General features: G+C 55.7%; 7 protein-coding genes across 7 annotated transcripts; 3 read left to right on the top strand and 4 right to left on the bottom strand.

Annotated features, from left to right (window-relative positions):
* Nucleotides 1-2,050: 2,050 nt before the first annotated feature.
* FUM16 (Acyl-CoA synthetase FUM16) lies at nt 2,051-4,352 on the bottom strand (the record flags this gene model as incomplete). The annotated part of the gene is made up of 4 exons (XM_037318810.1): nt 2,051-2,140; nt 2,200-3,323; nt 3,375-3,799; nt 3,913-4,352. 4 exons carry the CDS (start codon nt 4,350-4,352, stop codon nt 2,051-2,053), a joined length of 2,079 nt encoding a protein of 692 aa, XP_037183704.1.
* Nucleotides 4,353-8,308: 3,956 nt separating this feature from the next.
* Nucleotides 8,309-9,977, top strand: CGCA056_v003552 (uncharacterized protein; the record flags this gene model as incomplete). The annotated part of the gene is made up of 2 exons (XM_037318809.1): nt 8,309-8,344; nt 8,406-9,977. The coding sequence occupies 2 exons, from the start codon at nt 8,309-8,311 to the stop codon at nt 9,975-9,977; spliced, it is 1,608 nt and encodes a 535-aa protein (XP_037183703.1).
* A 2,236-nt stretch (nt 9,978-12,213) lies between these two features.
* Nucleotides 12,214-13,009, top strand: CGCA056_v003551 (uncharacterized protein; the record flags this gene model as incomplete). The annotated part of the gene is made up of 3 exons (XM_037318808.1): nt 12,214-12,475; nt 12,529-12,772; nt 12,949-13,009. 3 exons carry the CDS (start codon nt 12,214-12,216, stop codon nt 13,007-13,009), a joined length of 567 nt encoding a protein of 188 aa, XP_037183702.1.
* Nucleotides 13,010-13,809: 800 nt separating this feature from the next.
* On the bottom strand, nt 13,810-17,055 carry Usp8 (Ubiquitin carboxyl-terminal hydrolase 8; the record flags this gene model as incomplete). The annotated part of the gene is made up of 2 exons (XM_037318807.1): nt 13,810-14,730; nt 14,779-17,055. 2 exons carry the CDS (start codon nt 17,053-17,055, stop codon nt 13,810-13,812), a joined length of 3,198 nt encoding a protein of 1,065 aa, XP_037183701.1.
* Nucleotides 17,056-18,875: 1,820 nt separating this feature from the next.
* Nucleotides 18,876-21,192, top strand: VPS27 (Vacuolar protein sorting-associated protein 27; the record flags this gene model as incomplete). Its single annotated transcript, XM_037318806.1, has 5 exons — nt 18,876-18,949; nt 18,999-19,131; nt 19,189-19,473; nt 19,526-20,306; nt 20,357-21,192. The coding sequence occupies 5 exons, from the start codon at nt 18,876-18,878 to the stop codon at nt 21,190-21,192; spliced, it is 2,109 nt and encodes a 702-aa protein (XP_037182697.1).
* Nucleotides 21,193-21,679: 487 nt separating this feature from the next.
* Nucleotides 21,680-22,710, bottom strand: CGCA056_v003548 (uncharacterized protein; the record flags this gene model as incomplete). The annotated part of the gene is made up of 5 exons (XM_037318805.1): nt 21,680-21,841; nt 21,946-22,003; nt 22,061-22,253; nt 22,312-22,560; nt 22,617-22,710. 5 exons carry the CDS (start codon nt 22,708-22,710, stop codon nt 21,680-21,682), a joined length of 756 nt encoding a protein of 251 aa, XP_037182698.1.
* A 637-nt stretch (nt 22,711-23,347) lies between these two features.
* Nucleotides 23,348-24,000, bottom strand: CGCA056_v003547 (uncharacterized protein; the record flags this gene model as incomplete). Its single annotated transcript, XM_037318804.1, has 4 exons — nt 23,348-23,473; nt 23,577-23,634; nt 23,818-23,884; nt 23,934-24,000. The coding sequence occupies 4 exons, from the start codon at nt 23,998-24,000 to the stop codon at nt 23,348-23,350; spliced, it is 318 nt and encodes a 105-aa protein (XP_037182693.1).
* Between the last annotated feature and the right edge of the window lie 1,002 nt (nt 24,001-25,002).

Here is a 25,002-nt window from a genome sequence, read left to right as displayed (position 1 = left end):
TTGATCTGAGATTCCAGACCTCAGCCTGCCGAAGCATCATACGACCCTTGGGGGGAAAAGACTTCAATGGATGGGATCCCTATTGCCACTAACGGCTTGTCTTGGTCTCGTTTGCGTCAGTAATGTGCATCAAGTCGGGGTTTGTGGCTTTTTCTTTTTTTGGTTTCTAGTGGCTTGCTGAATTTTTCTCGGGGTTTTCTTTCCAGGGTCTCATTGTTTCCTCGTGGCTCAAAGGGTTTTCCTTCTTGGCATTGTTCTGTGGTCTTTGTCAGTAAGTCGGGAGGGCAATGACGGGACAAAGGAGCTTGTTTGTTTGAGAGGGTTGGTGGTGGTAGACAAGGGGGAGGGAGGTGGCATTGTTCCAGGTACTTGCGGCTTGCGCTTGGGGTATGGATGAGGGGGCTTGATGAATATTAGGATGGCAGGATGGCCGGGGTGGATTCCCACGGAGATCGTGAGGATGGTGATGAAGAGTGATGGTGTGTGGTTGGTGGTGATCGTCATTGTCGTCAACGACAGAATTGGATTGAAGACTCTCGTGACCTTTACCGTTCTGGCGTGATTTGGGGACGAGCGGAGGTTACTTGTTTTTATTTCTGATTTCGGAGAAGTCGTTGTCTTGGTTTGGTTCTCACGAACACCTCGAGCTTTCAACTTGGGCCAAGGGGTTGTTACCTTATCGTTTCCGTCGCAATCGGGGCAGTTCCAACGTTGGGAGATTCCGGATGCCTGCCTCCTTGCTTGTCAAGATCTCCACGCGTATTCTCGTCACGACGTCTCTTATGTCTCGGCAGCTGTGGGAGCATACGCCCGTGAACTGTCCTTGTCTTGTTTTCATTTGCTGTGGACAACTCGTCTTCGACAGCGTCCATTCGTCTCTCCCTACACGCTCCTTCAATTGCGCCGTGTTGTGGTTGCGTCTGTCGACTTGGCAATCGTCGCCCCGCGCTACTTATCCTTTCCACCGAGCACTTGCGCAGGTCTTAGTACTTGTGATAAGTTATGCTGTACGGTACTTATCTCGTATTGAAGGCCGCCATTTTCCAACTGCTTCTGCAACGAGGAGCTTGGTGTGAGCAGACGAGACGAAAGTGCCGGCTATAAACCTCTCCGGATAATCCTGGATGTTTCCCAGATCGCTACCACGGTGGGGGGAGCTGTCACCTTGATGGGTGAGCCCTCAAACATCCCGCTTGGTGTATCAACACTGTTAGGTAACTATCCTACTGAATGTGGGAGCCAAGGGGAAAATGCAGCTCCCTTGTAGACGACAGAATAGTTGACTATATGTAAGAGGCTGTATGTACGTCGAGCGAGCGAGCGCATCGGCGTCGTGTTCTCATATCACCGAGAGGAGCCAGTTAATTTTATAATATGATCAAGACGTATGTACGTTAAACCCCCAGCGCTCCGTCGAAAACCTAGTCGTGACGAGTGTCCTGACTGACTGACCCTTGGGGACATTATCTGCCGATGGCATAAACGATACGGTACGATGGGGCAGATAAATATCATCAAGTCAAGTTTTTTCGAAGCGCAACTCGTGGTTGTTGCCTTGGCGCCGAAGAATCAGCCCGAAAACTGTATCAGAATCCTATTCTAGAGTGCCTCTGTTCCGTGTGACCTGTGATCTGGTGAGCATCATGTCGGGCCACCAGGTTACAAGAGCAGGTGTCTGTAGGGGCCATTATTGACCACGCACAGCTGGAGAACTACCTTCTTCTCGGCCTTGTCGAGGGAACGATCAGAACGGCAGGCTGATGCAGTCTCGCATAGTAACGGCTCTAGGAACAAGCGGGCTAATCATGTCACAACGTACGTCTTGTTATCCTGCTGATTCACGCGTACGGCGTTGCTCACATGTTTTCCATTCATAAGCAGAAAAAAAGATGGGTAGTAGTACATGTCGCGATACCAACACAGGCTTTGAATGGATCCTGGTCTCCTCATCCTCGCTTCCCAACCCGGACATTCCCTTCCGTTTGCTATTACTCCGTCCATAGACACCAAAAAAGCGCAAATACAACGATTGGACTGCCTCCGGAGAAGTTTAGTTCTTGGGGAAGGCCGCCTCCATACGCTGCTTGTACTTGTCCTTAATGACTCTCCTGTTGAGCTTTTGTGTGGCGGTGACAAGGCCCTGCGATGAATGTTAGCTGGAACATGAGCGTGGCAAACAGCTATCAGACTGAGACTTACGCTGTCCGGGGTCCACTCCTCCTCGACGAGGACGACACCACCGACGATCTCGAGGCCAGTCAGACCGGCTTTGCGGCCGGCGCCAACGAGGTCCTTAAGAACGGTGTCGACGACCTTAGAGTTCGTGTGCATGTCGTGCTCGTCAACGCCCAGCTTCTGGGCCTCCTCGGCGAGGACCTTCTCGTTGGGGGCGATGACGGCGATGGCGCGGGAGTGCTCGCCGTCACCGTAGACCATGATGTTCTGGACAAAGTGGCTGCCGCGGTAGACGGACTCCAGCTTCTCGAGAGCAATGTACTCACCACCCTGCATCTTGACAAGGTTCTTGACACGGTCGATGACCTTCAGGTGGCCGACGGGATCGAACTCGCCAATGTCGCCAGTCTTGAACCAGCCATCCTTGGTAATGGCCTTGGCCGTCTCCTCCGGGTTCTTGTAGTACTCCTTAAGCACGGCGGGACCCTTGATCCAGATTTCACCCTGGGGCGGGGTCGAGTCGGTGGAGTAGTTGAGATCCGGGATAGAGACGAGCTTCACATCGACGGCGGCAGGAATGGGGCCGATGGCGGTGGAGGTGTATTCGAGTGGGTCGCCGAGAGCGCCGTTGGCGGCCGTCTCGGTCAGACCGTAACCAGTGAGCATGGGCGCGACGGTCATGGACAGGAAGTGCTTGGTCCCGTCCGAGATGCCGCTCGCGCCATTCATAATAAGCCGGAGACGCCCACCCGTGAGTTCGCGAACTTTCTTAAAGACGATGTTGTCGAAGATGGTAGCAAAGGGCAGGCCGTACTTGACCATGAAGCTTTTGTAGTTGAAGGCACCCCAGAAGAGGGCCTTGACGAAGATGCTTGAGCTGTTAACCTTTGCAGCAACGCCCTTCTTGACCGTCTCCCAGACTTGGGGCACGCCGACGAGTGCGGTAGGACGGAACTCGCGCATGTCACCGGGAGAGTTCTTCATGGACGTGTCTGACAGGGTTCGAGGGTTGCCATAGCCAAGGGTACCGCCAATGAACAGCACGAGGTTCTCGAGGACGAGCTCAAAGATGTGAGCCAGGGGCAAGTATGCTAGGACGTACTCGGCGCTGCTAACGCACTCCTCGACGCAGGTGTAGAGACCAGTAACTGGGAACACAGTTAACTTCTTCGTTCAACGTATAAAAAAGCTCAACTTACTCGCTGCAACCATGCCCTCGTGGGTCATTGGGACACCCTTTGGCGTTCCAGTTGAGCCGGAAGTGTACATGATGCAGAAGAGGTCTTCGGGCTTGGCCTCTACAGGATCAACAGGGTTATCCTCGCCCAGCTGGCGCACCTCCTCAATGCTAAGAAGCTTCACATCTGGGTTGGCCTTCTGGAAAGCCTCGACCTCACCACCCTGGGTGAAGATGCAGTTGTCATTGTAGATGACAAACTTGAGGTTTTCGGCCTTCTTGATGCCCCCACTTGCCGTCTTGAGCAGGTGAGGGTCCAGATACATGGCATCTGCACTGGACTCGAGGAGGGAGTGCTCGACACCACTAGCACCGAGGGTGTCGTATGCGGTAACGATGGACATGGACTGCGAACCGCAGGCGTGGGACAGGGCCATCCAGTTGGCGCTAGGTTCCCGGAGATTTAAGTTAGCCTCTTCTCTTAGGGACGGTTACTGCGATGGTGCTCGGGGCCGTGAAAAAGGCGGGATGGGAGGGGAACGGGGGGCTCTCGGACGTACGAAGTAGTAGCAAAGAGATGAAGTCTGCTCTCTTTGCCCAGACCCAACCTGCGCAGACCTGAACCAAGCTGCAGGATGTAGGTCTGGAATTCAGTATAGGTCAGGTAGGAGAATTTAGACAGCTCGAAGAACTGCCACTCCTTCTCGACCTGCCTGACCTCACCGTCGACGTTCTTGGGGACCATCTTCTTCTCCCTGTGCAAGTGCACGAGCTTCCGGGTGCCGACGGCGGGCTCGTTAGGGTAGACGCGAGCGCTTCGCTTCACGATATCGTACATTGTGTGGATCTCGGGATGGGGCTGAGTACGGAGGGCATCTTTGGCCTTCCAGTGACGGCGGGGGAGGGTCTCGCCCTCGACGCGCTCGTAACCGGGCGCCTCGACTGTGTAGGGAGGTTTGTGCACCGGGTACAGAGGCGCGATACGCGTGGTCCACGACATGTTGGCGGTGGGTGTTACTGCTGCTAAATCGGAGAGCGGGGGAGGGGATTTGACGAGGAAGAAGCCGGCGAAGACGGCGGCGACGACGACGACGACGGCAGTGGTGATGGACGGAATGGTGGGAGAGCTTAGGACTGATTAAGAGCTGCTGGCGAGCGTGCGGGATAGCGGCGACGGCGGAAGAGGGCGAGGATGAGGGATCGGAGGGCGGGATGACGGTCAGACCGAAGGGAGTCGAAGAGTTACTAAGTAGGTGGTCGGAGGGATTGGGGGAGGAAATCTGGGGTAAGACGCAGGTTTCCGAGTGGTTGAGGCTTGCAAGGCTGGAGGGAGGGAGACAGAAGCTGGAGCTAGGAGTATTCGTAGAAATGTATGTAGCACGAATGTCAAGGTTGGGGCTGAACCTTTGTAGGTTGTGGCTGTTTCGGATACTCGGTTTCTCTTCTCTTATCGTCGCGTGTGGTGTTGCTCAAGGTGCACGCCGAACCTGGGCTGTCGGAGACGTTGCGGTGCGGCCTTTGGGTGCGGGCAGGGCAGAAGCGCAAAGTTAAGCTGTTGCGAAAGAGAAGGAAAAAAAGGGCGACGGGCCTTTAATTGCGTCACAGGGTATTATGGCTGGGCTGGCTACCTTGCAGCAGTTGAGCTGTATCCGTAATGCTGCGCGCTGCTGTGGAAGGTGGTGATGGATGGGTGGGTGCCTCAGGGAAGGGAGATCCGCCACTGGCTGGTACGGGTACGTGGGCCCCCCTAACTAGCTAAGGTACAGCTATCTGAGTATCTTTCATGCTCCCCTCACAGCTCCAGGGCCCGTTGAACCAACCATCCATGCCCGCGGACAGGGAATGCTGCGCCGCTAGAGGGAGCTCCATGCAGGACGTCGTCGGCGAGAATACATGCCCTCCTGCTGTGGGCGCCCGCGAAAACATGACGGCCTGCAAGTACTCAGAAACCCGCCGATGCCTTGGCTGCAGCCGCATGCTGAGGCGCTTGACGACGTAACACGTCAACACCCAACCGCAAGTTGGGGACAGCTTTACTATGTACACTGGGCTGACAGAGGCACGGAACCTGCGGACACGACACAGCGTTGAACATCCATGGCCATGAGGCATCAGGTGGCAGGTTGAGAGCAAGACTCGTGGCCGCGTACACCGCGGCACAGCTCCCGACGACAAGAGTCCGTCGCCGTCACAGCCGCCATCCATCATCTCTGGGGTTTCCAGTCTAGGCAAGCTATCCGTCTCGGACGACTCTCCTACCGATTCCGGGCGATGCCTCGGCGGCACGAGATCACGTCTCAGCCGGCCAGCCCTCCGAAGTAAGAGGCAAGAGGCGGAATGGTGGCAGCAGCAGCAAGGAGGGAAGCTCCAATGCTGAGATGGCCTCTCGATTGGACCAGCCGGGCTGCAGCAGCATCTAGTCAGCACCAGGTCCCTCCTGCCTATCCCCGAAGCCAACGCTAGTGTGCGGATAAAAAGAGGGGGGAACATGGGGCTGACTCTGCACTTGGCAGCTCTTGGAGGGGAGCCAAGGCGATGCGGGATCGGAAAACAATTGCGACAAATGCCATACGCTCTCCAACTAGTCAGCAACAGCAACGTTCTTCCCTCCCCAAGCACCTACCTGCTCTCAAGTCTCAACAAGTCCGTCCCTTGACATCCAATGACTTGTTTTCTCCCAGGACTTGTCCCCAACAACACTCAACAATGCAACACTCCATATGGCACATTAACTAGGCATAGCAGCCAAAGACTTCTGACAGAGCTGCCGCAAGCACATGAAAATGACGCCGGCTTTCTGTCATCAGGATCGGCAAGGGTTCTCGACTCGATATGCCCGGCAGCCAGGGATTACAGCAGGGGACTCGGTTCCAATCAGCGGCTCAACCCCCCAATGAAGAAGACCGATCCACACGTTCAATATCCAGACGGGCATTGTTTGATTGTGTCCTGCAGATTTTTGACTCTCCTCGCAGCAGAACCGCCGCATCCCACTCGCATCGCAACACCAGCGCCCCCAGAGACCACGGAAACACGGCTTCAACTGTCCTTTTACCCAAGCTGCTTGCTCGGCGCCACTTTCCAGCATCGCTCAATAGCGGTCCTTCAGAGCTTGCTGCCACACTCACGTGCGAATATCGTTCTCTGTGGCTGACACATGTAACACGCGAGCACCGACAACCGAGGCGAGTGAGCAGAAAAGAGGCTCCTCGCGGGGCAAACCGTCGTATTTGACCGGTCCACCGCTACGGAAACCCTGCCTTGTTTCTGGGTACGGAGCCGCCGTTGGAAACGGCGTTTCGCTGCTTTTCTCCGGGATCCATCCCACCATGCCATGCCATTCCATCAGAGTTTGGTTCATCGCACATTTCCAGCGGACCGCCCGAACACCTTCCCAACTCTTAATTCTCTCTTTTGCCCTGCGTCTACCGCAGCCAGCGCTGCTGAGGTTATTCCCACCTTCCCACCTTCCCGACACTGCCGACATATGTCATGCTGACGCCCCTCAATCCTCCCGAGCCGAATCGTGCGCCTGAGTCAGCTTCGCTCTTCAATGTGATTGATGCGTGCCCTCGGACTGCATCAATCTTCCCTGTAGCGGCTGGGAAGCTATGGCCAGTAACCACAGCAGCAACAGCCGCGAACCGCCCAGCTCGGAGCTCTGGCAAGCGAACCTCCGACTCGCGGTGTCGCGACGACTCAGGTTCCTGCTACAACTCCGTCTTCAGGAAAGTCACGAAAATAACAAACCTGACGATGCTATTCCGTGCGAGCGCCAAATAGCAATAAACCAGCGGAAACCGTGGAAACCAAGCGGTTGACCACCCACGACGCGGCTCAGCGTCGACTTCGGGACCGCGCGGTGAGAGTTCATCGTGTGGCAGCCGGTCGAGAAGCAATTTATAGCATCATCCGGGCTATCGCAATCTTGGGTCTTCACACCCTAACCGGCCGAGCGATTGTACTAGACGGATCGGACGACCCGGCTATGAGGAAACCGTCTCTGCCTTTGTCTTGTGTCTTGCAGCCGGAGATCCACTCGGGAACCCCAATCCGAAAGGGCAGGCGTATGAGCCATGTATGTGTATGCGGCATCATGAGCCTTGGATGGGCAAGGCTGGGGCTCAATACGCCAGCACTGGCACGTGTCCCGGATCGCCAGCTTTGATAAACACGCCTGGCACGTCTCCCCAGCGTCCGCCACCGTCATTGAGGCTAAGCGGGATCTACGCAGCTACGCTGGGCTAACGGCTTTTACTTTGGCCCTAAAACAGCACCGCTCGGCACTCTTCGTCCACACACGCCCCTGGACCAAGGCAAGGGGCCGTGTGTTAGCCTCATCCTTTCTCGGCCTACTCTGGACTGTACTACACGGAGTACGAATGAACAGTAAGGTAGTCTCGCAGACGACTGCACTCTGCGGACACAGACTTGTGAACCCCTTCCGGCGGCGCTGCCGGGCGCCCGCCAGCCAAATGTCGAGCTCTGCAGCCAACGGCCATCTCAATTCTAGAATGGACTTCCCCCATCGGACACATCCTATAGTCCGCCTCGTGTGTCTCTCCCTACCGGCCAATTAGCCATCACCAACCGAGGACCTGCAGGGCCGCTCGACCATGAGCACAGCTCTCGAAATATACTCGTCGTCACCACTGTCACAACAATGAAACGCCCCCTTCTGCAAGCCCCGAGCGTGGAGCCCAGAGCCACAGCAAGAACCGCATGCCGTGTCTCTCATTGTCCCAGAGACAGTCCCAGCCCGGCAGCACCACATGGACCGCTCATAGACGCCCAAAGACACGCCAAGCGTGCGCACCTCCGACGTGCCATTCATTGTATTAAGATAGAGTTACGTCGCAGCCGCCCTCTTCGAGATGAACTCCTGTCCTTTCTCCCGTTTGATTTCGAGAGGTGACCGGCGCCCAACCAAAACGCTGCCTCTCACTTGAAGCAATCATGTCGGGGTTGTGTGGTATCCGCCCTGAAGGGATCGTAAGTCGCCTTCCCTTGCTTGACTAGAATCAAGGGCTGCTCCAGCTAACGCTTCACACAGGTGGCTCATTCAAAGTTCGGTCCTCTACCATCATCGTGTTTTTTCGACAGTGTTGTTGTGCCTTTGCCAGCATGGATCCGTATCATTGTCACGTTTGCACTCTTTCACTTTGTCGTTCCCGTCCTCGTCGTGGACAAGATCAAGCGGTATGAAGTGAAGCACGAATGGCAGAGACACGCCCAACTGTCGTTCTATTACTTCACCATCCTCGTCGTTTTCATGATGGAGGCCATGGAAATTGGTAGGCTGGCATCCATCAACTTTGGCGTCGGCCTGCTCCCGTTTGTTTTTGCGGGCTGTGGTGTCTGCGCCGTCATGCAGTCCACCCGGGGTTTCCAGCGCCGCATTCGCAATTGGCAGCCAGCCAACATCATCTTCTGGATCATGAGCATCGCCGTCACCTCTATTAAGTTTGTGACCATCGTAAAGGCGGGACAGGCCAATCCGCAGGCCAGACGTGCCGGCTCCGACTACCCGACTACTCACCAGCTTCAGGACCTTGGCGTTCTCATTGCCTGCTACATTCTCCTGCTCGTCAACGAGATCGCCCTCATGTTCCAGAAGACTTGGGAGGAGACAGTCGACGCCGAGAACATGAAGAAGCTCCGCCTCGAGCGCTCCATCAGCGACCAGGCCCGCTACGATCTTACCCGCGCCATCGAGGAGGGCTACTACCCGTCCGGCGTCACCTACCTCACCCTCAGGCTGGAGGGCGAGTCCGCAAGCGACAAGGATGTACCGAGCAAGGAAGACGAGCTTAAGAAGACGGCCAGCCACAACGCTTCCATTGCGGGATCGTCTTCCAGCGCCAGCGAGAAGGGCAAACGCACCATGGACGAACCGATCGAGCCTGTCCCCATGATCCCACCGAGCTTCCGAAACAGCGAGCGGTGGTCGTCTGCCATGACCCTGAAGGACGCTGCCGCAAGTGACGACCAGCTCAACGAGAAGAACGGCCTCAGCAAGAAACGCGACACCGCCAGATGGTCGGCAATGACTCTCAGGGAGCCGGCGCCCATCCGCGACCCCAACGACAAGCGCGGCTCAGGATTTGGCGGCGCAAAGGCTTCGCCCACGTTTGAAAACATCCAAGAGACGGAGGCCCTGGAGGGCGTAGAGCCGATTCACCGCTACGCCGAAGAGAGAGCCGCCCAGAAGGCACTCCTTAGCGAGGCCCCGTTCTCGATCAACAGGGACAGCCAGCCGCCTCGCAGCCCCTCCGAAGCACACCGATCCTTCCTCTTGAAGCCCGCCAACCCCAACCCGCACGGAGAGCGGTGGTCTGCCATGACGCTCAGGAATGACGGCACAGTTCCGCCGACCAGGGAGGAGCACCAGCCCATGATGTCTTCCGCCAGCACGCCCGAGAGGAAACCTTCCGGCTCGGGCGAGAGAAATGCCATGAGGCGGTACTCCGACTGCTCGTCACGGTCCATCCGGCGATTCTCTGCGCGCAACGATCTGAGGGAGGCTGCGGCTACGGCGGCCGCGTTCGTGGACGGGGAGGATGTGTCTATGGGATCGCCGACGGAGGAGACGCATTTGCAGCAACATCAACCGCCCTCGCCATGAGGGGGACTTAGCGTCGATACCAACTACCAAACTGGTACACACATAACTTTCCTTAATATCTCTTGTCATTTTTGGAGGGGAACGTGTAATTTTTCTTTGAATCTTGCAAAAACAAGCAGGCGAGGCGCCATATCTAGAACGGGCAGGGTCTTATGAGAGATGTGGGAATAGTGTGTATAATCAAGACGAACTCCTCCAAAACGATTCCCCATATGCCGTGTTGTTTTGCAATGAGCAAGTGAGGAAGAGTGTGCCTAGAGATGCTGCTGGCGGTGCATCTGGGCCTCTTCTTTTGGTAGTGTATAAAACCAGCATTTCACTACAATTTACGGCACCAACTTCCGAGACGGTTGCTTTTTTCCCCACAGCTGATTCACACAAGCAACAATACGTGCGCGTCACCTTGGAATTTCACGGCGTATTAGGACAGGGAAAAGCAAGTAAAAACGGTAGTCGCGGTTGAGAGGAGATCGTGGTTGGGGCGTGGCTTGTCCAGCCAGCCATTCCCGTATTGTGACTTGCGGCGCTAAGCTGGGGGTGAACCGCGACGCTCATCTCGGTGGTATTTAAGTGTGAATCGATAAGGGCGTCCGGGGGCGTTTCTTTTCTCTTCCCGATGGCGGGTGTATTTATGTCGTTTTTGTATCTAGTTAGTTGTCCGGGCAAGGCAAGGCCGGTGTGGAGCGCGATGGGGGGAAAACGTTGGAGCGGGAGGCGTGTGAGTTTTGACAAGATGAAAATAGGGGGCGGAAGGAGGTTTGACAGGGCGAGGGAGGGCGGGAGGATGGAAGGATGAATTATTCATTGATGGGCGTGTTTGGGTGAAGGAAGGCGATGGGAGTGAGTGTGCATCGTCTTTTGACTTATTTGAGAGAGTGGTTCTCGTATGTGGCTTTGTCTTGTCAACGAATGTTGAAGCTGCGAGTTCCTGGAGATGGAAATAAGCCACCGGGGGTTACGCGGCCCGAAGAAGGGAAGCCGAAGGAATCGTGGCGCGGTCCATAAGCAGACCTGCTGTTGGTAGCCTCGAGTAGGTATGTTACTTTCGTCAGGCGGCGCAGTCTGATAAGTCAGATTCCATGTTTTTTTCTGGTCCAAGTTCGTTGGACGGGGTTGGAAGCAGCTACTAATATATTCATTCTCTCATTGCATTTTCTTTCTTTTGGGCGTTGCCGTGCATGAGTGCGGCGTCCGTTTATTGATTCTTCCAACTTCTTTATCTTGGCATTCAGGATCCTTGGCCCCCCTGGTAGAGAATGAGTGACTTTGCGAATCGGAGGAGGGACGATGAGAAGGAGTCTGCGGAGGAACCACACCACCAACGAGATCACCGCTCGACCACGGCGAGTGAGAATGACGATCCCGTGAAGCACCGCCGGGGCGGCGGCGGCGCCCCGAGGAAGGGGCACACCAAGTCGCGGAACGGGTGTATCGGGTGCAAGAGGCGACGGGTCAAGTGCTCGGAGCGGCGGCCCGAGTGTGAGGGGTGTCTGAGGATGGGGCTTGTTTGCGAGTGGGCGTGGCCTGCGAAGAGGCACCTGGGGGCGGGTTCCGGGAGGAGACGGGTGGTGACGATGTGGGTGGGGGATAGTAGTAGCGGCGACGGTGAGGATGAGGAGAGGGAGATGGTGATGGGAATAGGGGGTTCGCCGCCGCCTGTGTTTGGGATGGAGGACTTGAGGTTCTTTCAGCACTTTATGCTGGATGCTATCCCGCCTTTGCCCGTCGGGGGAGGGGAGGTGTGGAGGGCTGTCGCGAGGATGGCGCATAAGGTGAGTTTTGTGTGCTTCCTTACGGACTACTATGCTTTATCTTTCTGGTGGACTGACAGATGGGGGGAAAGTACGACTTTTTGATGCACGCGGTGTTGGCCCTCGGCGCATCACATCTTGCTCTGTGTAGTACTTCGGGCGGCGGCGGCGGCGGCAGCGGCAGCGGCTCCGTCTCCTTGTCGTCAGGGATGCGCGTGATGGAGCGGCAGGCGTTGGGGCACAGGGTGCGAGCGATACGCGCGCTCAACGACAAGCTGTCTGCCGGGCGGCTGAGCAGGGTCGACGGGGACGCGGCGTTTGCGGCGATGATGGCGTTGACGTTCCAGGCCGGGTACATGGTTGACGGGATGGGGGATTTCGTGGCCATGGTTCGGGGGTGTAAGTCTCTCCCTCTGCCCTTCTCTGTGTGTGTATACGTGATGCTCAAATGAAAGTAAAAAGGCCATGTCGTCGCCGACAACGCGATGCCCTCGTTCCCCGACTCTGCGTTCCGTGAGTTCTCGGGCCCGGGCTACGTCTCGGGCTTCCGGTCGCTGCTGCAGCCGGACCACCCCAGCAGAGCCTCCAGGCTGGAGGACGTCAGAGAGGCAGAGCGGCGGGAGGTTCTTGACGGGTTCGTGGGCAGTCTGCGGGACGTCGGGGCGCTGTGCGGGAGCGTGTGCGAGGTCGAGTACCTGGCGGGGATGAAGAGGGTTGTCGGGCTTGCGATCGCTGGGTCTGAGGATGGTGAGTGTTTCTGGCCCCCGTGGGAATTAGGGAGGGTATTAACCAGACAGCAGCGTACCTCGAGTTCGCGGCCATGTACAACCGCCTCGGTGAGATGAGCAGCGACGACTTCGTGCGGTTCAGCGCGCCCGGGAACCACGCCGCGCGGATCCTGCTGGGGCACTTCTTCCTGCTCGCGCAGGTAGTCGAGATGATCAACCACCGCAGAGGGCGGAGCCGCGAGGGACGGTTCCGGGCGAGGGTGACGCTGGCTTGGCTGGAGGGGATCGAGGAGGGGCTGCCGGGGGAGTTGAAGGGGTATTTGGGGTGGCCTTTGGGGTTTGCGAGGGGGCGCATGAGGAGATTGGATGGAGGGGACGGTGGGATGGGGTTGTCGTGAGGGTTTGTGGGTGGGAGGTGGGTGGTGTGTCGAGAAAAGTTATACGGATACCAAAATGAACTTGGGCATATCCGACTTACATCCTTCTCACTAGATTCTCAAAGGCCTCTACCACAACTGCCATGGTCCGACATGAGCAAATTTCCAGCGGCTAAATCAAAACATTATACTAGAGTTTAGATATTGACGGTAGGGCATCTGCTTCCATCAGGTTCACAACGGCATCGCGTGCCATCCAACCACGGGGGCTCGATTTTGAATAGATAGATTTGATAAATCCCATCTCACAAAACCTGCTACCTCTGGCCGACCCCTCGGCAGGAACAGCGTGTTCTTTACTTCAAGATGCTGGATGGCCTCCGTAGATGGCTATTCTATGTCAGGACGCTGAAGAATGTTCGCTCCTTGGCTCAGAGAACACTCATACAAAACGTGAGGTTTGCTCGATAATAAGAAACACTTCTCCAGCAAGACAATAGCTAGTCTGGGCTTCAGAAGGACGTCATGGCGCAGTTGTAGATTCACCCATGTTCTCGTCTACACATGTCACTCAAGTCATTCACCAAGCCTAGAGCAGTCCCGTGAAATGTGCGGTTCTCATTCCCATAGAACTAATGTTTTGTCATGACCTCATCCCGAAAAAGAGCAAGTAAAAGTATCCTGTCCGACCCCAATGTGACAGGCAAGATAAACCCCCCTCCCCTTCCAAAATCGAACCATACGCCATGCTTTGGAAGAAGCGCTTGAAGAAACTCAAACTGTAGAAAAAAGACAACGTCGTTCCATGCCTGGCAATCGCCCGCCGTCATTCAGCTCTATATGAGGTTTGGAAAGCCCCCCACCCCGTTTCCCCTTTCCTGCCCCGCCGATATTCCCGACACATGTACATATCTTTGGTCCTTTTTCACCCATCTTCCCCAATTCTCTCTCTATTACAACATCTTGCGGAAAAAAATCAACGTCTCGAGGATCGACCTTGCTTTCTGCGGAAGAAGACGAGGTACGGCACGTCGGAGGTGCTCTTCTTGAACACTTCGCGACTGGCGTCGCCCCCGCGGCCCGTGCCGTCGATGCGGATCGGGGTCACGCGGGCGTCGTTGATGCGGTGCCAAGCGTGCGGGTCGGGGTTCTGGGGTTCGCGGACGTAGGAGTAGTAGTGACCGCTGGTGATGTTGGTGCCGGTGTGGATGATGACGGCGTAGCATTCGTAATCGAAGGGCAGCTCGAACTTTTCGTCGAGCGGGGGCCCGACGGTATTGCGTTCCTCGGGCGGGATGAAGAACTGGTCGAGGTTCAGGTTTTCAAAGTCCCATGTGATCATGTCCCGCTTCTTCTGCACCTGGCCGGTGTTGTCGTAGTCGAAGCGTCGGAAGCACACGCACAACAGCTCCGGCAGACGGGCGAGCGCGATTTGCTTTTGGCCCCGAACGTTCATGTTGCAGGTATCGCACTTGTAATCATCAATAAACTCCGGCTCGAGGTATGATTTCAGGCAGTCTTCAATCGTTTGTGTGTTGCTGTTGATAGGCACCGAGATGAAGTCGAATGTCGCAAAGCTGTAAGTGCGGTTGTTGCATCTTGAACACACCACGGTCGAGAGTTCCAAGCCACGCCAGTACCTGTCGACGATGGACGAGTTTGTTTTCAGGTAGTGACCCCACCACTCGTACGCACCCTGAAGCATCGACTTGCCAACCTTCATCTGAGGGTATGCTGCGTTCTCGTCGCCTACCCGATCTCTTCGCATGTTTGTCTCATCGTGAAGGTAGGCCATCAGCCAGGACATGAATTCTTGAGCATCCTGCTGTCGACCGCCACCAAACTCATCACCCTTGTCCTTGAGTCGGCTTTTTTCACAGACCGATCGAGAGTAGTCCTAGGAATGGTCAGTACAGCGCATATCTTTACGGGTGAGGAGGCTTACCATCAGTGTCTGGGCCTTCATGGTGGCAAACTTGCCGGAGTCCATCCAGTGGAACAGGTTGGATAGGATGCGCGACATGAGCTGAGGGGGATCGCTCTTCTCATCGGGCTTCTTCGGGACCTTGTACGTGTTTTGCCATTCAAACGTGGCCAGCTCCTTGCCAAAACCAGGCGACATCCGCAGGGCTTGGATGGAGCTGTTGGCGTAACACCAGACACCGGGGTTGTTGAGACCTGTGATGTGATGGCCATCCTTGACTGCGCCGACAGATGGAGAGTCGGGGCGGGCCAATGGGCCCTGCTTGAGGTTTCGAGCTTGCGCTGGGAAAGCCAAGCCTTGAGCCTCATGGTCATCCTGCGTTTGCGAAAGACCACTGTAGCTGGGACGAGGAACGGCTGGAGCTGGCCGCGTAGGTGGTGACGGAAGGTCAGAGTAGATATCGGCATGGTTTTGATAATTGTTGTACGTGGACTTTTCAGGACTGATGGGTGACTGCATGGATTCCTGCTCAGCTGAGACGGCTGGGAATCTGCGCAGAAACTCTTCAGTGCTGCGCACATGCATGAACCCAGGAGAGCGCGCAGTCTCGAGATCTGCATTGTGCAGCGTTTCCTCCCAAAGCTTTACCTCTTCAGGCTTCAAAGGCGTGACTTTGTATTGCCTGGCTGGCTTTGAGATGGAGATGGAGGGCTTCAAAGGAGATCGAATCCTAGGGGCCCTAGCAGCACCAGCTGTCTGGGACGTGGCCAAAGCAGCCCTTCCCATTAGATCTGTCCACGCATCCAGGCCTCCCTGGAGCAACTTGGGGGGATTCTTCAATTCCTTTCCGTAATTGAAGTACGTTAATGCGCGCTGGAGTGACAACAGTGCGGCTGCGTCCATGTCAGGAGAAATGTATCGTGGGATAGCATCTGAGTCCTGGTCATGGAAAACCACCAGGTCGAAAGCGTCCCTCCTCTCGAAGTGGTGGTATTCCTGCGCGGGTGAGAGTACCATGCTTTCGGCGATCTGCTCTGAAGATATGTTCTCTCTAAGTAAAATATTGGGTTCAATGCAGATGACGGCTTGTGACAGAATGTGGCCCTCGTCGAAATCGTCGCGGCTGCGGACGTCAATGATTAGAACTTGAAGTGTTGCGGAGCCCCTTCTTATAAAACTCATTAGGTCCTCGGCAGTGATGGTGTCGCCCTCGGGGATCGTGATGCTGGGACGGTGAATTGGAGCAGGAGCGGCATTAGGCTGAGGCTGGGGCTGAGCGAAGTAATCAGACGATTTGTTGTTGGTATTGATCGCGGCTGAGGAGCCCGTTCTGCTGAACAGGCCGCGGGGTGTACTTGAGGGCAAGGAGGCCGCTTCATTAGACACGGTTCCTCTGGCCGGGCTGTAGATGGCGTCCGGCATCTTTGGCAGGTCTGGCAGGCTTGTCACTACTGCCACCTTTGGTTTCTCGGTCGGTTCGGGCATCGCCCTCGGTCCTGCTGGTCTCGCCGGAACGAGGGGATGTGTTCGTATGCGGGGATCTTGGCCAGGCAAAGCTACCGGTCCTCTAAGATTGGCGAAGCGGGCTGCCAGATCCTCGGCGGCCTTGCTCTTGAGGGTCGGTGTGCCAGCCCCCGAACGTATCACATTGCCATGTAAAGATTGGGGCTTCGGCTGGACTGCAGGTTTCGGCTTCGGCGAGCCATTGACCTGTGTACCGGCCTCGGCTCTCGTGGGACTCATCAGTGGTGCGCCCGGCTGGCCCTGGGGTGACATGGGTCGGTTCGCTTGGCCGTTGACGATGGAGGATGGTCTCGAGGTGGTCGGGCGGACGCCCGTTCTTTGGTTATCGGCGATGATGTCGGCCTTGATCTTTTCAAAGGCTGTATGCTGGGACTCTATCTTCTTCATGAGGGCAGAGTAGATGCGGCTCATGTCTCCTTGGCCGCCCCTCACGGCCAGGGCATCGGGGTGTTGAGGCACATATCGAATGGCAATCAAGGAGGCCTTCAGGTACTCCTTGAAGGCGAGATCTGGTCTGCCAAAGTCGCGGAAGGTCTCGGCTTGTCGCATGGCATTGTCGCCCCTCTCGAGGATCTTGCGCAAGGGTAGCTTCATGTCGACATCGGGGGAGGCGGAGGTGAGGTCGTCTATATGGGGTAGGGGTTGTTTGGCGCCGCGGCCGGCCGGTCCCCCGTCTCCGCCCATGGCGAAGGAGTGTAGAGAGGTGCCGTTGGACATGGCAGGACCGCCGCCGCCGAGGACGGTTCTGGTGGCTGAGGAGGCCGTCGAACTCATGTGAACGAGGAACGGTATCTGGGGGATGGGTGTGGAAGTTGGATCATGTCGCTGCACGCGCGGCTGCTCGGTCGGTCGCGGGAGATGTTGTTGTGATTTGGGTTGGTAGATTCGAGGAGTGACGGTGGTGGTGGTGGGAGGATTCGGAGCGATCAAGGTACGGAGGACGGGACTCGGAGACGACGACAATCGGCGGCGGGATCGTCATGGGTGGCAGGCGACGGGACGCTTTAGTAGTACGTTGCAAGCGCAGCTGCAGGGCGGTCTGCAGTGTGCATGTTTCCTTGAATAGAGCAGAGGGCTTTCGGTGGGTTGGAAGAATGGCGGGGGCAGCCAAAAGGCGTCTTTGAGGAAAAGAGAGGAAAAGAGAGGTAGAGTAGAACAGATTTGTGGTGCCGTATGCTGTGCTGCCGTCTTGTGAAAGGACGATGGTCCGTGGTGGAGGGCAGCCTCGCTGTCGTCGTCGCCGGGCGCTAACAGTTTCAACAATGGCAAGACATTGTGGAGAGGGAACGGTACCGTTGCGGCGGCTGTGTTTTTGGGGGGCGTTACGGTATCTTATCCGAGAGGGCCGGTACCCGTCGACACCGAGACCAGGGCTACCTCTGGACAGGGCAAGTAAATGCTGCGCTGGAGGGCAGTCGGGATCACTGACGCATCCGGCCTCTTGAATGCTTCAGGCACTGCGATGGAACAGGCGGACAGGGCGGGCAGGGTAGTCGGTCCCCCTGTTTTTCTCTTCTCTTCTCTTCAGTCTCAGGGCATCACATCGGGCGACTGTCACTGAAGGAGGGCGGCCGGGCGGCGGGTTCGCCGTTGATTTTACTTGGGTGCATGCACCTTGGGCGGCAACTTTGAGTACCTAAGGTAAAGAAAGCTACGGATACCTAGGTAGGTGCTAAAGCTGGCATGACTGACAACTCATAGTGCCGCGCCACAACCAATATAGCTTGGCTTTTACCTAAATACCCACCCTCGATGTTGTTTCTTTGCCGGGTATTACATGGCGACAAATGCAAAAATGCATTACATTGTGAAGGAGCTCGTCAAAGAGTGCATTACCCAGAGATCCCCAAGTCATGTACCTACAGCAAGCTCAATGCCAAGGCCCGCAGCAATTTGGGCAGGTTGGCAAACCCATGCGCCACAGGTGGCTCCACCGCCATGTTCCCAACTTCGTCATCTCTGGGGAACCCCCCAAAACCCGTCTTCAAAGTCCCACGCCCTTTGGGCTTAGCGCGGAGATTTCCGGCCGCCGATTTCTATGAAATACGTACCGCGTAGTCAGCAGCACCAGGTAAAGCAGCCACGAGGCCCGCGACGACACCTGCAAGGCAGCCCTTTACCAATCCCCATGCATCCCTGCTGCGGAACCAGAGTCGCTACGTAAGTTTAGGTACCCGTCCTGCCTGACTACCTTACGCACTGAGCCAACGTAAGGTAGCCACCACCAGGCATCGAAGTATCTCGCCGTATCCAGCCCGCCTGCAAGCTACCTCCCAGGCGACCTGAGGTGGACAATCGGGCCTAGCCTGCTGCATCTCCAACTGAACGAACTATACGCACCATCCCAGAGACCCCAAGGCTAAGGCTGTTGCATCTGGGCCAACAGACACACGCTCTCCAAGCTTTCCTCTTGTCGCTCCTCCATCAATATTCCTACGCGCAATCCATTCCACCTCCGCCTCGTAATCCCGTAACGTCGGTATCGCGACCGCACCCGAACCACGTACACATAGATAGCCCGCCGACGACGATCGACATTCGCTTGTTTGCACTCGCCTCCCCGCCCATCCCGCATACCGCATCCAGCCTTCAAGATGATGGGCTGGTGGTCCAGCTCGGCCAACACGGCCCTGGACGAGCAGATCGAGAAAGCCACCAGCAGCAGCTTGTACGACCCGATGCCGATGTTTCAAATGACTGTTCTAACGCTGCAACAGGGAGGATATCGCTCTGAATCTCGAGATCTCTGATGTCATCAGGTCCAAGACCGTCCAGCCCAAGGAGGCCATGCGCTCCCTCAAAAGGCGCATCGGCAACAAGAACCCAAATACCCAGCTGAGCGCCCTTAACGTATGCCATGCTTCGCTGCTGCCTGCTCTTATATACATAAGCTAACCCGGATGGTAGCTTACCGACACGTGCGTCAAAAACGGCGGCACCCACTTCCTTGCCGAAATCGCCTCGCGAGAGTTTATGGACAACCTGACCTCGCTCCTCCAAGCCGTTGGTCCCGCCGCCGTCAACCACGAAGTGAAGCAGAAGATCCTCGAGTTGATACAGTCCTGGGCCGCCGCTACCGAAGGCCGCCACGAGTTGGGATACATCGGAGAGGTCTACAAGACACTACAGAGAGAAGGCCACCACTTCCCTCCCAGGGTCACCGTCTCCAGCAGCATGATTGACAGCAGCGCTGTAGGTTTTCTGTCTGTATGCCGTTGATTTCCCCCACGCTGACAAGTAACAGCCCCCCGAGTGGGTTGATTCAGATGTCTGCATGCGATGCCGAACCCCCTTCACCTTCACGAACCGAAAGCACCACTGTCGCAACTGCGGCAACTGCTTCGACCAGCAGTGCTCGACCAAGTCGCTGCCCCTTCCCCATCTCGGCATCCTCGCCCCCGTCCGCGTCGACGATGGCTGCTACGCGAAGCTTACCGACAAGTCCAGCAAGGGAGGCGCGCCTTCGCCACTGCCCCAAGACCGATCTCCCACCTACCCTTACAAGACCCGCAGCACGTCTGCTATGCAGCCGCGCAATGCGCGCGTTGACGACGCATTCGATGAGGATCTGAAGAAGGCGCTGGCTATGAGTCTGGAGGAGGTCAAGAACTACTCCAAGGGCTACGTGCCTCCCACCGTCAACGGCCCGGATGCCAAGGTGAACGGAAGCTCTACTGCCCCGACGAATGGCGCAGAGGATGAGGACGAAGACCTCAAAGCTGCCATCGCCGCCTCGCTGGCTGACATGGAGGAGCAGAAGCAGAGGCACGCCGCTGTATTGAAGGAGCAGACGTCGAGCGCTGGACCCTCATCGACTCAGCACTTTTCCCTGCCCAAGAACGACTACGAGCTTACCCCGGTCGAGGCCGAGAACATCAACCTCTTCGCGACCCTCGTCGACCGTCTGCAGACGCAACCGCCTGGAACCATTCTGCGTGAACCCCAAATTCAGGAGCTGTATGACAGTATCGGCACTCTGCGGCCGAAGCTCGCCCGCACCTACGGAGAGACCATGAGCAAGCATGGTATGTACAGCCCTTGAGTGCCCCCCGTTTTCAGTACTTACCCATCCCAGACACCCTCCTGGATCTACATGCCAAGCTTTCCACTGTCGTGCGATATTACGATCGTATGCTCGAGGAGCGGCTGTCCAAGGCATACAGCCAACATGCCGTCGGAGGGGGTTACAACCTTCCTCCTGTCCGCCACTCGACCGGCTCTTATCCTTCACTTCAGGCCAGCGCCCCTGGTGCTGCCGAGAACTTTTACACTGGCGAGCAACGAGTGGACTATGGTCACGCTCCGCCACCCCAGGCCTACCCTCCTCATCCTCAACACCCTCCTCAGCCTCAGTACGCGACGTTCGATAAGCGAGCGTCGGTGTCTGGGCCCCCAACTGGCGTATACCCTCCCCAGGAGCCTCAACGGACAGACAGCTGGAGAAGTGGAGGTGCGCCCGCGCCCGAGCAGTATGCGCCTCAACCTTCGTATCCCAGCGAGCCTACCCCTCCCGCAAACCACCAAAACCAACCCGCCGCAACACCATCAAACGATCCCAACGCCTCTTACTACTTCAACCCTCAGCAACCCAGTGCGCCCCCGTCCGCACCACCATCCGCCGACCCGAATCCCTCCCCGTACCCCAATCTTCAGCAGGCAGTGCAGTATAGACAGTCTGTGTCTCACCAGCAGACACCTGTCCAAGCACCGGCCCAACCCGCTCAGCATACACAGCAGCATCAGGCTCCGCCCCAGCAGCAGAGCTACTGGCAGCCGTCAGTACCCCAGCAATCAGCGCCGCAGCATTGGCAGGGCCAGTACAACAGCGGATATACCCAGGAATCGTTCCCGACTGCGCCGCAGCACGCCCCGAAGCAGCCGGCGGTGGAGGAGAGTCTAATTGATCTTTGAGGAGGATGCGGTCCGAATGCATGCAGGTCTACTACATAGGTTTCGGCGTTTCAGGGACACAAGGGCAAGCCGAAGTAACTCTTTGCATTACTCGGGCTTGAGAATGAGCTGTAAAATGACATCTTTGTTGGACACGTTTGCATTCCCTTGTCCTGCTCGTCGCCGGGAACAATAATCTGTGATGTGGAGTTGTACCAAGTGCCAAGGTGTCATAAGACTAATGTATTCATTTGATTGACGATTGCATGTGCTTGATTCTTTTTGTTCCTACCCTTGCGTGATTCTCCCTTAGTCGATTACTCTTCCGCCAATGACCCTAGGTCAACCTTTGGTGCTTTGACATCAAGGGCACACTCGTTGTTAAGCAGTCGAACGGCTGTTGATGATGTCAAGATGAGAGATCCCTCCATATCCCACATTACGCCTCTCTTGACCATCTTCCAGGCTGATTTTATATGTTCATGCCAGTCCTCGTTGTCACCAAGTATCAAACCTCCAGCTGGTCGGGTTCCTGGACGACCTCCGTCATGACGACGTCGCGACCCTCCTTCAGGCGGCGCGATGCCTTCTTCCAGGCCTTCTTGCGGTCCTTCAGGGCGAGCATGTGTTGGCAGCGATGCCACTCGCCCCTCTCTTTGTATCGCATGATCTGGCGATATCGACGTGCCCGGACTTTGCTTAGCGACGGGTATTCGATCAGGGCTTTCCGGAGTAGAAGGCCGCCTTGGAGCCAAGACTGATGTTGTGACGTACCTTGATATCGACCTGGTCGAGGGGCAGACCCCAGTCTTCGTTTCGAAGGTCGGGGTTCCTGGCTTTGGTATCAGTATTTCCTTTGGGGTTGTGGGCATGAGGGATGTTTACTTACTTGTATCCTGGGAAGGCGGGGATCGGCTTGAGGAGGGAGAGGTTGGTTCTCGGCTTGCGCTGGGTAGCAGGCTTGGAGTAGGGCTGCTTCGTCTGCTCCTTGGCCTTCTGCTGCTTAGCTTCCTGCTCTTCAACTTCCTGCGGCTCGACCTTCGCTACCACCTCGTCTACGTAATCTCCGGTTTCTTCGTCGTCTGTTTTGATAGTTAGTCGGTCTGCTTGGAACAATCGCATTGTTGGCATGGCACTTACAATACAGGGCGAGGGTCTTAGGTCCCACACGGGGCACGAGATTTCCGTCCTTATCGTAGATGAAGTGAGAGAGGTGGAAGATCATGGGAGTGCCTTCATTTGGATACCCTCCCCAATCTTCGTGCTCATCCTCCTCGCTCTCCCAGCCTTTGTTCTCCTCGTCCTCGTCGTTTTTCTCCTCGTCGTTCTTCTTCTTTTCGTACTCCTCCTCCTCCTTCTTGAGCTTGCGGGCGGCGAGGGCCTCGGCTTCTGGTTCGGGGGTCAGCTATCTTGATTCGCTTTCGGCAGGCATCTTAGACACTTACGAATGCGAGCAAAGTATCCGAGAGGTATGTAAGAGACGATTCGGTCTGCGTTTTCCGCAAGGTACTTCAAATCCTCCTTGGAGATGTCAGACATGGTGGCGACGGCGATGATGGTGATGGCAATATGCGGGAGTTGTTGTGTTGGTGTTCAGATGGAAAATCTGGGGAAGGACTGAAGGAAGGTGAGTTTGAAGGGTGAAACAAGAGACCTGTGTCGAGATGAAGGTGCTCTGAGAGACGTATTATGGTTTAGGACGGGGCGGGTGAATAGTGTGTGGGTGGTGAATGAGACGGTGAATGTGAAGGTGAAATCGAAGCGAGAGCGGCAAGTCGCGTGAAGCCCACCACGTCCATCACTCCCAGTATACGGGCGAAAATGTGCCATGTATGTGGCATCAGTCATCCATTCGATCAAAGTACGACCTAAACCGAGGAGTCATGGCTCTTGCAAAAAGTTGGTCTGCTGGGTTTCCTCCTCCCAATAACGGGAGATGTAGTATCCGCAGCTTGTTACGTATTTTTCCTCCGCCTCCGTCAATAATGTACTCAAGTCAATCTTTGGTAGTTGATACTAGATTCAGTTAAACAGGGTTAAGCATCAATCATGGGTACGAAAGATTTTGTTTTAGAGGGGGGTGTTTCCTCGGTGAGCCTGGAAGATACATGTTCATCTCAGTTCTTGCTGACAACCTAGTCAGAAGTCTCTAGTTCGGTCCGTCCTAATAGCGTTATCAGATACCCTTCGATCCAGCGGCATTCTCAGACGCCTCCCGCCGGCCCTGTTGCTGCTGGTCATATTGGAACTGCTCCCACGCAGCAATCTCTCTGGCCAGATAGACCTCACGCTGGCGGCGTGTCTATGGGAGACGAAGTTAAATATCAATGTCTATAGAGACCTGTAGAGCGCTTTTCTTCTTTGAATGAACGAGGAACATGAGAAGAAATTGGTAGGCGTGTTACCTTGAGGTCGACTTGGTCGAGAGGCAGAGTCCACTCATCATTCAGAATTGCAATGTTCCTAGCCATTCTATGTCAGTATGTTCATCTGATTCGAAGGAAAGCGGTTTCTTGGGCTTACATGGTTCCCGGGAAGACGGGACGAGGCTTAAGGAGTGAGGGGTGGATTCCCGGCTTTGACTCGGGAGCGGATGAGGAGCAAAAAGAGGAATCCTTTGTCTGCTCTTCTCCCTTCTGCTGCTACTCTCCATTGTTATTCCTCGCCTCCTCCTCCTTCGCTTTGCGTTCGCGGTCGGCGAAAGCCTTCGCTCCTGTTTCCATAGTTAGCTTGTTGGGCAAATCGAGTGTCGGGGCACATACGGAGACGAGCGAAGGTTCCAGGAGGCTGGTAAGGTGCAAGGATGTTGGGACGGTCTTCGTTGGGCATAGTGATGGTGGTTATGTCGGTCGGCAATGATTTATGTGTGTGTTGTGTTCTGGCTGTGCCTATGTTGAGAGGAGGAAGGGTGGGAAGATATTTAGGAAAAGGTGAGCTTTTTGAGGATGAGGTAGATGCCTGGCTATCTAGAAGTGAGGTACCTGAGGTAGACGTGGGTGAAGATGAAGTCGAAGTGAAAGCGGAAGCGGAAACAAATACCCGCCCTGTGTCCCGTTACGTTCATTCATTCCACAATCGCTGGTTTTTCGGGCAGTATGAATACCGTCTGGATCGGGACGTTTCCAGGTTTTCTTTGCCTACCGATGTTTCCCTTGTAATGTGGAAACAACGATCTACGCTTGCTTCCCTATACGATGCTCTCACTCAGCATCCCTGGCACTAGTGGTATGTGTCCGTAGATTATACTCCAAGTATTTGTTGACAGTCAACAACTTTAGGGAGAAAATGTGTTTGTCTGGGCTTGGGCAGTGAAGGAGTGTACTTTCAACGGGGTGGTTCAAAGAAATCGACCATTTCATGAGCATACACCGTACCATGGAAGGCGAGTTCATTGCCGGCCTGTGCCCAAAGATCCAAGCATAGAGCCCCCATTTTATGGTATTTTCGAAGTCTTCGTGGACTTGGCTTGAGCCTTGTTCGGCTGAGTGGCTGCTTTCCCCAGTTCTAAGCAAAAAGGCCTTGTTTGCTTCAGACCTGGGAAGTCTCAGCTGTGTACAAAAACTCTGCTTTGAAGCGTTATCTTAAAGGGGGTTTCCCTAAACAGCAATGGGAGTCGGTATTTGAGAAAACTTGGGATGATTTGAAGCGCGACGAGGCGACAAAGTAACCAACAGCCCTAGGCACCAACACCAGAGATTTAGTCCATCATTTTGAGCATCCCTATATTTTACTATTGCCTTCTTCCATCTCGCACTTATTGTTATGACGTATTCGTCATTAAGTGGCTGTCTTTACGTGTTGTCTGTGAATGAGGCCGCAGATGTCCTCGGC

This window comes from Colletotrichum aenigma (genome assembly GCF_013390185.1).
Source record: "Colletotrichum aenigma strain Cg56 chromosome Unknown KSG_Cg56_contig02, whole genome shotgun sequence".
Classification (NCBI taxonomy): Eukaryota; Fungi; Ascomycota; class Sordariomycetes; order Glomerellales; family Glomerellaceae; genus Colletotrichum; species Colletotrichum aenigma.
This window is presented reverse-complemented; position numbering and strand designations above follow the sequence as displayed.